This window comes from Manis pentadactyla, chromosome Y, assembly GCF_030020395.1.
Source record: "Manis pentadactyla isolate mManPen7 chromosome Y, mManPen7.hap1, whole genome shotgun sequence".
Lineage (NCBI taxonomy): Eukaryota > Metazoa > Chordata > Mammalia > Pholidota > Manidae > Manis > Manis pentadactyla.
The window spans coordinates 36,783,001-36,799,056 of record NC_080039.1 but is presented as its reverse complement, the minus strand read 5'-3'; the positions used below and the strand labels follow the sequence as shown (position 1 = coordinate 36,799,056).

Sequence of the window (16,056 nt, the reverse complement as noted above, 5' to 3'; positions counted from 1 at the left end):
GCTCCCCCTGGGAAAGCCCAACGGCTTCTCTGCTGTCCCCAAGTCCCCCACCCTCACCCTCTCTGTGGGACCCCCAGAACCGTCACCTTTTGGGGCCCTGAGCCCCTCCCTATGGGGCACCATGGGACCTCCAACTGCCCCCCTTCACTAATCTCCCATAGTGTGTTCAGACCCTGCAGGGCTGAGCTCTCCTTCCGGGTCCCCGGGGAGAGCCTCTGGGGTGGGGAGGTGACACCAAGTAGCGGGGTGTCCCAGGAGGAGAGCGGCCAAAACCAGAACCAGCACTGCCCCTCGTTGTCTCCAGCCAGGGAGGGCTTTGGGTGCAGCAGACAGGAGTGAGGAGGCCTCACCCAGAGAACAGAGGGTGGGGGTTAGGCCGGGGGGAGCAGCGGGCACCCCGGGTGGGCTAGCGGATGGTGGCTCTCAGGAGCTCGGGACGAGGACAAGCAGGGTGCCTCTCACCCACTGGACCCCTGGTGGCTCAGAGACCCCACAGGCGTGAATCCCTAGGGGGAGACTGAGTGGCAGGCGCTGAGGCCCAGGCTGGCCTGGTCAGCCCTTCTGGGGAGTTACTGCTGCTCCTTCCTACATGCCGCCAGATATGTCACTCCTCTCCACCCTGTGACCCTCCACACAGTGCTGCCAGGCCTTGGGGAGAGGTGGTAGGGCCGTCTGGGCGTGCAGCCGGCTCTCGGGGGCTGCCCTGTGCATCCTGCACCCCAGGGCCCCATGGGTCAGTGTCGGGGGTGGCTGCCACAGGGCCAAACGGTGGCCGCACATGACACGGGTTGGACCTTGAGGCGGGAAGCCTGACACGCTCACGGGCAGTCACAGCTCGCTCCCCGGAGCTGTAGGGAGAAACCGTTCCCAGCTCTTCTGGCTCCCAGAGCCCCCAAGCCAGCAGGGCAGCTGCCACAGTTTACTGACCTACCTCCACGCTGTGCTCACCTTCCCCTACCCCTGTACTCGGACCCCGGTGATGACCGGGGGCCCAAGCAGATCGTCCCGGGTCACCCTCACTTCACCCGCTAAGTCCTCTTGGCTAAGAAAGGTCACACACCCTCAGAGTTTGAGTGAGGACGTGGACTTCTTTGGGGACCTCATTCTGCGTGCACAGGGTCGGGGGCGTCACTCTGTCCACACACGTGGAGCATGTGTCTCGGGGGTGTCTGTTAGAGCCTGGGGCCTCTGTGACTCAGAGCCTGTGCCCCAGGGGTCCACTTCTTGCCCTGGGGATGGGGTGGGGTCGGGGGAACAATAAGGACGCATGTGTGTGGGGGTGGCTGCCGACCTGTGTACAGGAGAGTCTCCGGCCTGCCCGTCCCCACGGGCAGACTGCGATGCACTGCACTCCAGTTTCTGGCCATTCAAAGTCACACAGTTTCAGCCCTCCCTTGTGGGGAGGCGTCCGGGCTGGGGGGAGACGTCTGTCCCCACGACACCCTGTGGGAAACAGCAGGGCCTGGCAGCCACACGTGGTGAACAGCAGCAGGGGAGACGCACCTACTTCCTTCCCAGCGGGCGCTCACAGAAGGACCAGGAAGGCAGCTTGGCAAATACCCGCGGAGCCTTTACTGTATCCGGGTAAAGCCTCCTCGGGGAGACGTGCTGGACCCTGAGCCCACGTCCTGAGTGAAGGTGGGGGTGGGACAGAGGGGCGCTGCAGCCCTAGGCTCCTGTCACTCCAGGAAGAGCTTCCTGAATCGGCCGTAGGCAGAGTGGCTGATGACAACCCTGACGTCGGCCACGCCCGCCTCGGGAAGCACAGCCACATCCTGCACTGTGGCCTCCGTGTGCAGCCAGCTGAGTGGAAGGTGCGGTTTAGGGGACCAGCCAGGACCCCGACAACCCATTCCCAGTAACCACCTCCCTGGGAGCACGGCACCAAGTCTGCACAGCCTGCGTGTTCAAGGTGCAGGAGGCACCGCCATGAGCCCTGGAAGCCTGGGGCACCACTCAGGCCACCGCGCTGCCCCAAACTGACTTGGAATCGCTGCAGGGAACACCTGCATTCACAGCGCACAGCTCCCTGCCCCCTGCTCCCCCTGCCCCCTCACCTCTGCCCCTCCCACTGCTCCCCTGCCTGCTCCCTGCCCCCTTTACCTCCCATCCCCACTCCCTGGCCCCAGGCCAGCCCCAGAAACCTCAGCTGTGCTCCTGCCAGCGGGACTCGAAGCGCGAGGACCCGCCTGCCAGTTGCTTGCAGCACGGCGTCCTCCAGCTGGGCTCTCAGCTCTTCCAGCCCCAGCCCCAGGAGGGCAGACACGGCCACCGCATGCAGTTCCGTGGGGCTGTACCTGTGGGGGAGGCCAGCAGGCCTGCTCAGCTGCGGGAAGACCCAGTGAGGGTCCCTGACAGTCCCCTGCCCGTGCCTGTCCTGTGAGGACTGTCCCATGAGAGGACACATCCTGCTAGACGGAGAAACAGAAGCCGTGGGCAACTATGAATGAGCCTTTGTGGGGAAGGCGCTCAGAGCCCCACCTGCAGCTCCACCTGGTCTGGGCACAAGGGTCTCTGCAGTTGGAAGCCCAACAGGGCAGGACCGTGGCCGCCCTGTCCTTCATGCGAGCAGGAGACTGAGCTCCTGTATGCTTGGCGTGCTCGGTTCAGGAGGGCAGCAGGGGGCCCCAGTCACCCAGGGAGGAGCAACTCAGGGGGCACGGAGACCAGCCGGAGGGAGGGTGGCCCAGGAAGGGGTGGGTCCCTGGGGAGGGGTCCTGGGCAGGTACACTCACCCAGGCACACGGTCCACCTTGTTGTGCACCTCCACCATGGAGTCCAGCAGCGGCGCGGGCAGGCGTAGGCCTCGCAGCGTGGACAGGACGCTGGCTTTCTGCAGCTCGGTCTCAGGGTGACTCACATCTCTCACATGGACAATCACATCCTGGGGACCATAGGGCCACACAGTCCGAAGTGGGGCCACCACACCAACCCCATGACGGCCCACGGTGGGGGTAGGGGCCCCACACAGAGCCCCGGAATGGGGCTGCTCTGCACGGCGAGGCCCACCCCCTCCCCTCTGGGGTTGCCTGGACAGGCCCACGTACAGCAGCCCTCCCCATGCCCCCTCATTCCATCACCATGTACATTTGGTTCTGATCACTCTGGCTCCTCTTTGGACACAATTAATTTTTCTTTCAACAAAGTGGTTCACTTCAGAAAAGTGAGGCTTTGAGAAAACCCGCAAACCCACAGCTCTTGCGGCATCCGGGCTGCTGGGGCAGCAGTCACATGCCCCGAGGCCAACCCGCCACCAAGCGGCAGGCCCTCTTGCCCAGACGTGTCCAGGACTTGTCACTGTGGACTTTGGGGTGCCTGGTTGTCTAGCCGGCCCTGCACACGTGCTGTGCGCCCTGGGTGGGGGACCGGGCACTGGTGTCATTCTACACTCACCGAATGGGCCACATCCTCCAACGTGGCAGAAAAGGACTCGATCAGGCCGTGGGGCAGCTGGGAGAGAAAGCCGATGGTGTCCATGTACAGGACAGTCATGCGGGAGGGCAGCGACCCAGCGTGGGCTGTGATGTCCAGTGTTGCAAACAGCTGATCCCGGGGCTGGATGGCAGGGTCTCCCGTCAGGGCCTTGATCAGTGTGGTTTTCCCTGGAAGGCAGGTTGTAAGGGGACATGCTGCATGAAAGGCCCTAATGTGTCTCCCACATCCACTGCTGGACTGCTGGACCTTGGGCCACCCTGTGTCAGACCCATGTGCCTTGGGGGGCTGGGGTAAGGCCTCAGCTCCGAAGTCTCTGCACGACCCTCGAAAGGCACACAGGCGGACCAAGGACCCACTTGCACTGTCATGCCTCTGGGGAAACCAGACCAGGGACGAGCACCAGTGTACACAAGGGCAATTGTGCAGACGGGGTGGTCACGTACGTACGCATGTCTGTATATGCATGATGTAGACCTAGCATCCCTATTGACGAGGCAGACGCTGTGTGAGCCTGACACGTGTAGGGCAGCCGTGTGGATGGAGACTTATATTACAGACAGGTGATAGTATACACAAAGATGATGGTGTAGATGGGGTGATGGTGTGGATGGAGGGTGGTGGTGTAGATACGATGGGCAGACAAGGTGGAAGTGCAGAGGAGGATGATAGAGGCAGGGTGATGCTGCAGTGGGGCAATGGTGGTGTCAGGGCAGGTACATAAGGTGGGCTGGACATCTGTGTAGATAGAGAATGGTGGTATAGACAGGGTGGTGTACACAGACAGGGGCTGCGTATGCCTGAGGTGGCACACTCGGTAGGACATCCCCTCCCCTCAGCCTTTCTGACAGAACAGGCGCTCACACCTGCCCCCAACGTGCAGGGCCACACCAGGGGCCAGCAGAGACCCACTGGTGCCCACTGGCTCAATCCAAAGGTGCATCAGGTGATCATTTCTGGACAGCTTGGCTCAGACACAGGCCACATTCACAACGTGCATCCCAGGACATGGACTCCTCTGCGCTGGGTCGCTTGGGGACACCTGGACCTGGGAGTCATCATCTCAGAGAGACCTGTTTTGTCTGTGATGAAGGGGCCCATGGCAGGCCATCTACCTGCCTGATGTGACCACCTGTCTGCCTGCCTGACATGGCAGGCAGTGTACTCTGGTACATGAACTCATGCCTCCTGGGAACGTTTATGCCCCCACAGCCTTTTCCTGGCTTTGTGGGACGTTCCCTTCCTCTGGACGCAGACCATAAGCTCCTAGAGGAGGGAGCTGGTGGTGCCTGATATTTTTCGAGCCCAGGGAGAGGGGCTGACCTCACAGGAGCTCAGCAAATGCAGGTGAGGGAGGAGTCTGGTTGCTTATGTATCCAAGTGCACCAGTGACTCCGTGGCCAGGAGAAACCCTGAGTCCAGGTTCCTGGGAAACATTCCATGGGAAAAGTAGGCTAAGGTGGACCTAAAATGTGCTGGAATTTTGTTTTATGACTGAGCTTCCTTCCTTTTCAGAGTATGTCATTGGTCCCTGGAAATGCACTTAAAAATGCCAAAGCTTTTCTACTTCTCAGTGTCTAGAAAACATCCACGCAAGCAGGTATCCAGTGTGCTATCTGGCGCTCAGCAGAGGCGAGTGCCCTGACCGGGTGCTACGGCCCCAAGAACCACGGGGAGGAGAACCCCAATTTCCAGTGTGTCGTTCCCTGCCAGCCCCCAAATGCCACCATCCTGCTGTGCCTGTGAGTGGATTCTCCCAACGAGTATCAGCCTGGCATGGGCCCCCCTCCTGAGCCCCACTCACCGCAATTCGTGTACCCCACCATGGAGATGACGGGGAACTCCCGCCGCCTGCGCTGCTGCCCCACAAGCTGCCTTTTCCGCCTGAGTCGCTCCAGGGCTTTCCGAATCTTCGTCTCCTTCTCTCTCAAGAGACGCTGCTGCACCTGCATGGAAGACTCTCCTGCAAATAGCCAGAACAGGGGTTAGGGAGGAGACACCGAAGAGAAGCACGTGAGGCAAGCCACACCGCAGGGGGACGCTGCAGGCAACGCGGCTAGGTGCCCTCTGGGACTGCTGGGGCCCTCCCGCCTGCTTCCCAGCCAGTTGCTGCCTGCCTCTGTTCTGAGATGAAGGCGCCTCCAGTCCACATCTCTGCCCTGAGGTCACCAGGGCTCCCCATTACTCGGAAGGAAGAGCCTGAGAAGAGAGACTTAGGACAGCCCCCCACGGTATCCATGGCAGGCTGAGGAGTACCCCAAAGATACATCCATGTCCTGACCTCTAGGGTCTGGGAAAAGGACCTTATTTGGAAACAGGGTCTCTGCAGACAGGATTAAATCCAAGATCTGAGGGGAGGTCCTCCAGATACAGGTGGCCCTAAAACCAATGACAACTGTCCTTGTAAGAGACAGAAGAGGAGAGAAATAGACTCAGAGGAGAAGCCATGTGGAGACAGAGGCAGAGACAGACAGGGATGCAGCTACACTCCCAAGGATGCCTGGAGCCCCCAGAAGCTGGAAGAGGCAGGAAGGAGCCTCCCCTGGAGCCTGTGGAGGGAGCAGGCCCTGCCCCGCCTGGACCTCAGATGTCTGGCCTCCAGAGCTGGGGAGGATGATTCCTGTGGTGTACGCCCCTGCTCTGTGATGGCCGCCCCAGAAACCCCCTTGGCACCTGAGTGTATGTGAATGTGACCAGACATCAAGTCTACATGCAGCCCTTGGGAGGTCGTCCCATTCCTAGACGAGGCTGCCATGACATCCCCCTTCGGAGTGCTGGGTGCCAAGACTTCAAACATCTTACCTGACCCCATGATGTAGCGAGAGCCCCCTCCTCGTCTCTCCAGGTGGGCAGTATCATTTTTCAGGTTGGACCTGGCATGGAAAAGGGGCACTTCAGGAGCGGACACCTGGAGCAGAGGGCACACGTCAGGTGAGGGCAAGCATGGCACTGTGAGTGGGTGGGGGCTTGTGGAGAGAGAAGACGTGCACCGGGGAACCTCTTTCCTGAGTGGGCCTCCACCTTGGCAGGCCCTGGGTCCCACAGTAGTGCTGTTCCTAATGGGAGGACACGCCTGGAGGTGCGCTATGCTGTGTGGACTTGGCACCAAGCTGCCCCACTGACTGGAGAGCACAGCCAGCTAGGCCACGTTTGGGGCCACGTGCACCCCAGGGAACAGCCACATGCAGGCGCAGAGGCGGTGGTCCGTGCAAGACCTGTGCGCTGTGATACCTGAGCAGGGGCAGCTCGGCCAGCGACACCTGGAGCCGGGCCTCCCACGTGCGGGCGTTGCAGCGGAAGATGTGCAGGGCCACGGTGAAGCGGTCTAGCACCTGGATGCCCCAGGTGGCCTCCAGCTCTTTCTGGAAAAGGAGGCAGTGAGTGAGGCCACCAGCAGTAGGGCCACAACCAAGGGGCAAGCAGGGCACTGTCCCTTGCTCCTGTGTCCTCGTCCTCCAAGGAGGGAGGGGCCCCTTGCCCCCAGCCCACCCATGGAGATCATCATGCAAGGTCCTGGTACCTTGGTGGGCGCGGCCATCTTCTCGACGTTCAAAAAGACGGCTGTGACTCCTGGCATCCCTCTAATCCTCTCTGAGGAGAGAGGTCCCGTCAGATGCACTCCCCACCGCCCCCCGTGGGCTGCCCACGCTGTGGACGGCTGTGCCCTGGTCACCAACTCTCTGGGCACACATCCAGGAAATCAGGAGTGCTGTCGGGGGTAGAGGGGAGAACCCAGATCCACCTTCAGGGGTGGGGCCTACATGCACATGGACGACACACGGCCCCGTGTGGATGATGCATCTGAGATCCAGGGTGACAAGACACCTCCCTGGGCTCACCGCTCTGACTGCTAGGCTGGAAAACGATGTGGGGACTGCCTGGGCCCATGGACGGTGGGATCCCATGCAGCATCCTGCCTGGAGGGGTGCTGGGGCTGGCTTCCCCCTCATCAATGGCACTGACTGCACCATGCGGCCCAATGTGAGCTGACATGGGTGGTCTCATCCACGTGCCCTCCACCCAGGCACTTGCTCTATATGGAATGTCAATGGCTCTTCCACGGAGTGCTGGCAGGGCCCAACTGGCTGGCTTCTCTCAGGAGGAAGAGGGCAGGGCGAGGCTGTGTGCGCTGGACCCACCTGTCAGGTGCTGCAGGGTCCCTCTGCCGAAGATGAGCTTCCCGTCTGGCGTCTTGGTGGGCACCACCATCCTCTCCACCACCGACCAGCCGTCCAGAGTGTGGACCAGAGCTTCAGCCTCCGCCACCTGCCACTCAGCTTTGGGAGATGGGCCGGAGTGAGGGACGCATCTCTGCCGGGCTGGGCCCAGCGGCGTCCAGCCCCGCCCACACACCCTGGCCCGGTCCCCTGGTCTGGATGGCTTCCAGAGGCCTGTGCAAAGATCCTAAGAAGGCTCCCAATGGGCATCTGTTCCAACACAGCTATGTTCTTCCAGGCATGGGGAGAGCCTAAGGCGTGGGGGACGCAGGAAGGCCTCATGCTGGAAGCAGGCTGTGCAGGGAAAGGGGCAGCGGCCCAGTGAGGACACACAGTCCGAAACCTGCCATGCAGCGTCTCCCATGCGGTGGGCCCTGGGGCCTCCCACCAGCCACGGGGCAGCTGGGAGCCCCATGGTTGAGGAAGGGACATCCCCAGAGCCTGCGGCCAGTCTGGCCTCAGCAGGGCTGTGAGGGACCGGGAGCCTGGGACGGGGTCAGTGTGGCCGGGCTCCCTGGCTCTTCCCCACGGGACGTGTGGCGAGTGACCCTGGATGATGGCAAGGGAGGTCTGGTCCTGAGCACACCCCGCGATAACCCCTCCCACCTAACAGCCCAGCCGCCCCCAGGCTCCCCTGCAACCGGACCTCAGGGAGCCGCCCCTTCTTCACAGCAGAGCCCGGGCTTCCCCTGGATGTGGCTACCTTTGGGGCAGTGTTGAATGTCAGGTCACTTAATCCTCCTCAGGGCCCAGGCACAGTGTGGAAACTGAGGCTAGCGGGATGTGAGTGGCAGCTGGTAGAGGGGCAGGCTGGGATCTGAGGACCTGGGTGGGGCCCCCTGGCTTGGGGCCGGGAGGAACAGTGCTCTTGGTTTGGATCCTGATGACCCCCACCCTCCCACCACCAGTTTTCTGGTCTCTGAGGTCAGGTGCCAGGCTCACCCCTGACGTTCCTCCCCAGCTCAGTCCTGATCACAGTGCAGTTTCCTGCTGTCTCCCTGCTGCCATGCTCCCAGAGGTCTGGTCAAACCGCCATGCCGGCACCAGAAACGCCCGAGGTGCCCACTCGATGGGAATGAAAGCTGAGAAGCCCTTGTGAAGTTCACAGCCCAGAGGCACAGGCCCACTAACAGGCTGAGCCCTACTCACAGGACCCCACAGGCTCCCCCAACTCAGCACCACACTGCTCTGGGCCTGCATGCAGTTCCTTGCACCTGACTAGCAAGAGAACACTACAGGGTCCGGCAACAGGCAAAAAGCACAAAGTGAAGACAGAACAGGCCCCCAAACCAGCCCCAGACATGGCAGGGATGTTGGAATGGTCAGCCTGGGAAGCTGAAACGATGAATCACGTGCTCAGGGCTCTGAAAGATGAGGCAGACGGCAGGCGAGAACAGGTGGGCCGTGTAAGCAGAGAGGTGGAGACCCTAGGAAGGGGCCCAAGAGGACGCCAGACGCCAAAACCACTAAAGGAAATGAGGGCACCTCTGGCGGGTCCTCCGAAGGCTGGGCATGCTGAGCAAGGAGCCCAGCTGCAGGATGGCAGTTATGAGAACCAAGGCTGTCTGCTTTGCGAAAGGTGCTGTCCAGAGAGTGGACAGTCAGGCTACAGGCTGGGAAAAGACATGTGCAAAGCACACACCTGATAAAGAGCCATTACACACACACAAAGAACTCACACAGCCACAGATGAGGCCCAATGTGGTCACATGGGCTGAGGCCCGTCATGGACGCCTCACCATGAAGATGTACAGCTGGCAAATGAGTTCAGGGAGAGACGCCGCACAGTCTATGTCATCAGAAAACACACATAAGAACACCCATGAGACGCTACTGCACCTCCCGGAGAAGGGTCCAGACCCAGAACTCAACACCAGCACACCCGGTGAGGATGTGGAGCTGCAGGAACTCCTGTTTGTTACTGGTGGACATGCAGCACGGCACGGCCAGTCTGAGAGCCAGCTTGCTGGCTTCTTACAGACCAAACACTCCTCACACAGGTGCAGCAACTGTGCGCCCTGGTATTGACCCGAGTGAATGGAAGCCTGGCATCCACACCAGCACCTGCACAGGGATGTTGGCAGCAGCGTGGAAGCAAGCGAGATGCTCTTCAGCAGGTGGTGGATGAACTGGGGCCCACCCAGACTGCAGAATGTTGTTCAGGGCTAAAAAGAACTGAGCCGTCAGGCCATGAAGACCTGGAGGAACCTTAAATGCCATCATTGAGTAGGAGAAGCTGGTCTGAGAAGGCCACACCCTACGTGTAACTCCTTGGGGCTCTGACTCTGTGACATCCTGGAACACACTGAGCTACGGGGATGATAACAGGGGTTGCCCCAGGCAGGGGGACGGAGGGGTGAACAGACGGAACCCAGAAGATGTATGCAGGGAAATGCTCTGCATGACACTGGAGTGGTGGATCTGGGTCATCACACACTTTGCCCGGTCCACAGCACGTACACCGTCCAGGAACCTCAATGCACACTGTGGACTCGGGCGCACGATGCCATGTCCATGTGGACGCATCGGTCTCACAAATGCACCACCTGGGGGCGGGGTGGTGGCTGGGCACGTTGGGGGGGACAGAGGGCCTATGGGGAATCTCTGTAACTGCCCCTCAGTTTTGCTAAGACACTAAAACTACTGCAAGAGGAAGTCTTTAAGGAAGAAAGGAGTGAGGCCTTGACAGACATTTCACTGCGGTGGAACCTCAAAAACTTGGAGCTTGGGGAGAGAAGCCAGTCACAGGACACACATGGTGATTCCAGGGGGGGTCAAATGTGCCAAGAGGCAGATCCAAAGGGGTAGAAAGTGGATGGTCATCCGCAGGGGTGGGTGGGTAGCAGCCCGGAGATGGGATGATGGAAGGGAGAGTGGTGGTGGCCACACCACACTGCGCCCTTCACAGCGAGTTGGGATGCAGTGCGGACCACTCTCAGAAAACCTCCAACAGGGAGCAGCCCCCCAGCGGGTCACTCCCAGCCCAGGGTACTCACCCTAAGCCCAGTCCTACTTGGCTGCACGACCCCCACCACTTGGCTGTCCCGTCCCCAGGCTACACAACAACTTGCGCTCAGCTGTCCTGGGAGCCCGCAGGAGCGCTCCCTCACGTCCCCGGATGCTGTCCCAGATACCTAGGTGGTCGGTCTGCACCGCAGGGTGCGTCCCCACCCTCCAGGATCACCCCGCTGAGCGGTCCCAGCCCCCGTCCCGGGGCCTCTGCAGCACTCGGTAACCTTCCGCGTGTTCCCCGTACAGCGCCCCCCCTCTGCGACCCGTGTGTCCAGCTGGGTGGCTGTGCAGGAGCCGCACCGGAAGGGGCTCCGGCTTGACGCCGGCGACCAGCATACACAGACGCACAGCACCAAAGCGAGGAGCGATCTGTGGACGACCTTCCGTGGTCCCCTGACCGACAGCACTGAACGCGCCGCCCGGGCCACGGGGCCGCGACGGAAACGGTGCACGTTCCGGACGCTCGAGGGGCAGGGGAGGCGGCGACGGGCGGAGGGGTCCCACCCCCGAGCTCCCGGCCCCGGTCACCTCGGGTCAGCCGCGGCTTTCCGGGTCCCCACTTGACCTCGGGGTGCACCACGCACACGCGCTGGGACCCCGCCGGCAGCAGAGGGTCCCCGCGCAGCAGCTCCTCGTCTCCCTCCGCATCCTCCGGCCCCGCGGCCTCCTCTCCGGCCGCGCTTCTCCGGCAGCTCCGCCATCCGCCTCCCCGCCGCTCCGGGCCCCCCGGGCCCCCGGGGCCGAAGGCGGCTCGCGAGCGCTCGGGCCAGGGTGCCAGCGGAGCGGCGGCCCCCACCGTGGGGCGGCCTGCAGCCGCGCGAGAGAGGCGCGCGCCCCGGCGGACGGAGGCCCGCAGGGCCCACATGGCGCGTCCGCCCGCGCGCAGTGGGCGGGGCCTCGGGCGGGCCGGCGTCACGTGCTCGCCGCCGCGGGTCGGCGCGCGCGGCCGCGGGCCTGTCGGGGGGAAGGGCCCGGGCCGCGGCTGGGGAAGCGCCGGGCTTCGCGGGGCGGCTCGCGGGGGTCCCCGCGCCAGGTAGTGCGTCCACGGGCCGGCGCTGGATCCCCACCCTAGGCGGGCGCCCCCTCACACCCGCGGCCTCCGCGCGGGTCTGGGCTCCGGGTCCGAGAGCGTCCCTGGGGATTCCGGACCCTGCTTCGGGGGTCCGAGCGAGCCCCCGGGGTGGGGAACTCCGCTTTGGGAATCCGAGTGCTAACTCGCGATCCAAGACGCTGCCTTCGGGGGGCCAGTTCTGTCCCTGGCGTCCCGGACTCTGCCACGGGGGCTCGAGTCTTGGAGGGGGGGGTACCGAATCCAGCCCCTGGGGGCTCCATAGTCCACGTGGGTAGCCGAAGTGTGGCCCAGCGACCCCAGGCTCTGCCTTGCGGGTATCCACATGGGCCTTCGGGGGAGGGTCCTGAGCCCTGCCTTGGGTGGTCCCATCCCGTCCCCGGAGGTTTGAGACCCTGCCTGGGGGGGTGTGGGGGGGTGGGCGGTTCCCGGGGCCTGCCTTGGGGATCTGAGCAACTCCTAGGGGCTCTGGAGCTCTGCCTTGCAAGATAGAGCCCGTTGCTGAATCTAGGCCCTGCCCTGGCTATTGGATGTGGCTGGAACATGCTAGCGGACTCGGCTGGGTCCCGCAGAACTGAGAGGCAGGCCGGCCCCAAGGAGTGCCCCTCCCATTCAAGCTGTTGCCGGTTGTACCCTCTAGGCAGAATTCAGAGGCACCCAGGCTTCTGTTTTCACCCGAAAAGTGTCTCAATCGAAACGTTCCTTTCTAAGTGCAGAAAGCCGAGGCCTTTCTTGTTTTTGAAAAGATGATGTTCAACTAGGCCATTCTAACAGAATGAATGGAATGCCGGGGCACTGCAGAGATGTAGCCGCAAAAGCGTGGATGCCCAGCTCCGTTTGGGAAATGTATAGCGGACGAAGAGGAGCCTTTGGGCGGGGGCTGGAGGGCAGGATGCGTCGTAGTGCAGCTGGAGGGCGTGTGACCAGGCGGTACAGAATTAGGCACTTGAACGGAGAGGTAGCCTTGAGGAAGGTGGGTTACCTCTTGGCATCTTGACCCAGCGTTGCCAGTGAAGCCCCGTTCAGGTGATTCTCCCCGGGTGCCACTTCCCTGTTGTTAGACCGAGGGTCTGAATTACAATGTACAGGAAGGAATTTACGGATTTGTGCGTTCTGGTGGGCTGTCTCATTTTGTGGCTGGGCACCCCACCCTCCACTTCATGCTGGTGGAGACAGGCAGGCTCGGGGAATATCGGTAAGTCCGTGGAGAAACCAGGAGATGCTGTGTCACTCCATGGATATCCTTGGAGGTGCCGGGGTGCCTGCGGGGCTGCCCGGCCCTCGGAGGGTGGACGCCTGCGCACAGGTGCTGCCCCAATGCTGTTCAGGCAGGTCACCTCATTGCAGATGGAGCGCAGCCTTTTTTCGGGAATTGCAGAGAGCTAATCCCGTGGGCTTCGCCGCGTGGGGCCTCTCGAGGCAAACACACCTCCGGGCTCTTTCCCCTGGCAAGCTTCTCTCTGGTTGCTGTCCTGGCTGAGTCCCTGGCGCTGTGCCCAGGAGCCTGCCTTCCCGGCAGTTCCTGGGGTGGGGGGCGGGGGGAGGGCAGCAGCGAGGATTAGCATTCCTCGCAAGGAGGCAACGCATTTTTATGGCTGTGTTATTGACACTGCCACATGGCTGGTGATAGAGAGTAGATGGTTTCCTTCTGTGCGAGTTCACAATCCTACATACAGCTTGAGTAACTGAAAATCCAAGCCTCTCTGGAGACCATTCAGCAGAGATCATTGAACATCTGCCTTTTTTATGAAGGCATCAGTGTTGGTGTTGGGGTGACGGCTAGGGAACAGCAGGGTGAGGGGTGGGGGGTAACAAATGACATTGCCTGGTGTGGCTGAGCTGAGACAGGCACACCGTCTGAACAGCAAACAAAAGTGCACCCTCAGCAGGAAGAAGCTAGCTAGCTCTGTAGCTTCCCTTTGAAAGTATTCTATTTCCCTCATTCTCAAATACCAGTCACTTTGAAGATGCATCGCTGATTTGATACTTTTGCAAAAAAAACCAAACAAACCCTGAGACTATTAAGATTCACTTAGATGGTGAGATGTACTCAGATTTCTGAGACACCAGAACATGCACAATTGTGCATCTTGGGACCATTACCAGGAACACTGGTAATCTTTGCCTCTACCATCACAGGTGTTGGGGTGGCTTCCTTTGGTACTGCAGCTCCTGTCAGCTCACTCATTTCCTCTTTCCGTTCCTGAGTTCTGGAACTCCCTTCCCTCTACTGACAAACATTTACAGTGTCTAGTGGTGGACTGTGTACTTAAAATCCCCAGCGTTTGGTGTATACCTGTGTATGCCGTGGGGTGGGGGTGGCTTTGTAGTTGTCCGGTCCACAGCGTCACCGGCTTCCTTTAGCATTTTGGGTTTTCTGTGTCTTCGTGGAAGGTCTGTCGAAAATGTCAGGATATGGCATCTCTCAGAAAAGGGGAGTCAGGGACCCCAGTTGTGAGTGTGTTATCAGCAGATCAATGCTGATGAGAATCTGGCCAAGTTCATATATTTCTTATTTGGGATCTGAAATGCGTTTTTCCCTCTGGGAAAAAAAGTGACATGTTCACATAGATAATTAGCAGATGAGGAAAAGAACACAGAAGGATATAAAAGTAAAAATAAAAACCTTGAGGTTATGGTGGTTTTCAGCCCTGTTCCTCCTGGGCCCCTGGGCCCTGCCAACCCCTAAAGACAAGGAGATGGGTCACCCCCCATCATTTCCTGACTTACCTGTACTGAGGACCTACCTCCACTGGCCTCTCTGGTCATGGCCTGTGTTCCATCCTAGGCCCTGACCGGGGGAGAGGGGTGCCCACAGTCCTGAGACACAGCCTCGGGGCATTCAGGATAGGTTGCCACCCTCGTGGTGAGCCCCCTGGACAAGGGTGGTTCACAGCAGTGGGAAGACCTGGGCTCCAGGCTGCTGTGAGCACCCACCTGATGGCCTGAGGAGGCTCGGAAACTGAGGCCCAGCCTTTGCCTTGCAGCTGCATTGGGTGACATGGGTGTGCACTCCACACCCAGGAGTCCGTGGTGACACCAGGCAGTTCTAGGGGACACCCCAGGTCGTGCCTCCTTCTGGGGGGCCTCTAGTGACAACAGGCAGGTCCGCAGGACACCTCAGTCACGCTTCCTCCCTGGGGGTCCGTGGCTGTAGCAGGCAGGTCTAGGGGACACCTGCTCCTGCTTGCTGAGTCTGGAGGTTAAGGGCTGGCCTCAGTTACCATCTTTCGTGCTCTTTGATTGCAGGTGCACAGAAGAGCCTGTGGCCCTGGGTGGTGAGGGCAGCTCTCGTGCAGGAGGTTCAAGAGCCGGGCCCCTGCAACTCGGTGACTTCAAGATGATGACCCGGAGTAAGAGCTCCATGCTGGTACTGACCTGCCGGGGCACCAGGTGGGCGGGCTGTGGGGCTGGGTGGCTTGGGTATCCGGTCCTGGAGCCAGTTGATCCCTGCTGTGCTACCCACTGGCCGTCTGGGCCCCTGGGACCACCAGTGCCGTGCCATCCCTGTGCTCAAGGATTTTGTCCCTCCCTCTCCCAGACACATCCAGGCCCCAGCCTTAGATAGGTGTCCCCTCCCCTCCTCAGGGCATCCCCTCCCTAGCACCATGCTACTGGGGTCTGGGGCCTCCTCTGGTTCCCTCCCTCTCAAGCCCCACAGCCTGACCCCTCCTGGAGTCAGGATGCCCCCTTTTCCTGAGGTCCAGGGCTCATGGACCACATGGGCTGGGCAGGAGCCTCGTGTAGAGCTGTGCCTGACACCAGGTAGTGAGGATGGGGTGATGCGCAGGTGCCCCGGAGAGCTGCCACCACTACTGTTCTCTTCCAAATTCCCCGGTTTCAGTCACAGCCTCGGGTACCCGGCAGCCGCAGACTGGCCACCACCCTGCTCTCTGGGCAAAGGGGGCGAAATGGAGACCCTGTGTCAGGGCGGATGCCGTGTCAGCATTTGTGATACTCGGTGCTCCTGCCCAGGGCGCGGCCCCATCTCTTCCTCTGCTGTTAGGCACAGGGGGCACCCTCAGTCCAGGTCGGCAGTGGGCAGGGCAGCCGCCCCCGAGGGCGGCCTCCCCGAAAGCTGCGGAAGAGGAAGGTCTCCGTCACCACCGAGCTGACCCTGTTTGAGATGGTGGCACTGGGGAAGAACTCCATGCAGGTAACGCCCATTGCTTCTGCAGTGGCGCTGGGCAGGGCTGGGGGGTGCGGGGCGCAGGGGGCGGGGCTGGGGACGTGAGCGTGGGAGGCCGTGGGGGGCACGGACCACCCTAGTGTGCTGCTATGCCCAGGCTGAGGCCCAGTCGCCCACACGTGTGCACATCTGTGCTG

The 16,056-nt window shown here is 61.3% G+C and overlaps 2 protein-coding genes across 2 annotated transcripts in view; one reads left to right on the top strand and one right to left on the bottom strand.

Moving 5' to 3' along the window:
• Nucleotides 1–1,549: 1,549 nt before the first annotated feature.
• Nucleotides 1,550–11,555, bottom strand: LOC130682067 (putative GTP-binding protein 6). Its single transcript, XM_057496191.1, has 10 exons — nucleotides 11,190–11,555; nucleotides 7,572–7,709; nucleotides 6,953–7,023; nucleotides 6,664–6,794; nucleotides 6,235–6,305; nucleotides 5,237–5,395; nucleotides 3,394–3,602; nucleotides 2,736–2,884; nucleotides 2,145–2,297; nucleotides 1,550–1,803 (listed from the first exon to the last, which is right to left on the bottom strand). Exons 1-10 carry the CDS (start codon nucleotides 11,524–11,526, stop codon nucleotides 1,680–1,682), a joined length of 1,542 nt encoding a protein of 513 aa, XP_057352174.1. The 5' UTR covers nucleotides 11,527–11,555; the 3' UTR covers nucleotides 1,550–1,679.
• LOC130682123 (cohesin subunit SA-2-like) overlaps nucleotides 11,525–16,056 on the top strand; it is a 28,446-nt gene continuing 23,914 nt past the window's right edge. Inside the window, exons 1-3 of the mRNA XM_057496254.1 lie at nucleotides 11,525–11,694; nucleotides 14,980–15,100; nucleotides 15,737–15,886. Coding sequence (XP_057352237.1) covers nucleotides 11,525–11,694; nucleotides 14,980–15,100; nucleotides 15,737–15,886 — 441 coding nt within the window. The remainder of the gene's footprint in view (nucleotides 11,695–14,979; nucleotides 15,101–15,736; nucleotides 15,887–16,056) is intronic.

Coding starts and splice junctions, on each gene's coding strand:
- LOC130682067 (XM_057496191.1), bottom strand. CDS start 11,526: ATGTGGGCCCTGCGGGCCTCCGTCCGCCGGGGCGCGCGCCTCTCTCGC. Junction 6,795..6,952: donor AGATGGCCGCGCCCACCAAG/GTACCAGGACCT, acceptor CTCCTTTTCCAG/AAAGAGCTGGAGGCCACCTG. Junction 5,396..6,234: donor TCGCTACATCATGGGGTCAG/GTAAGATGTTTG, acceptor GGCTATTTGCAG/GAGAGTCTTCCATGCAGGTG.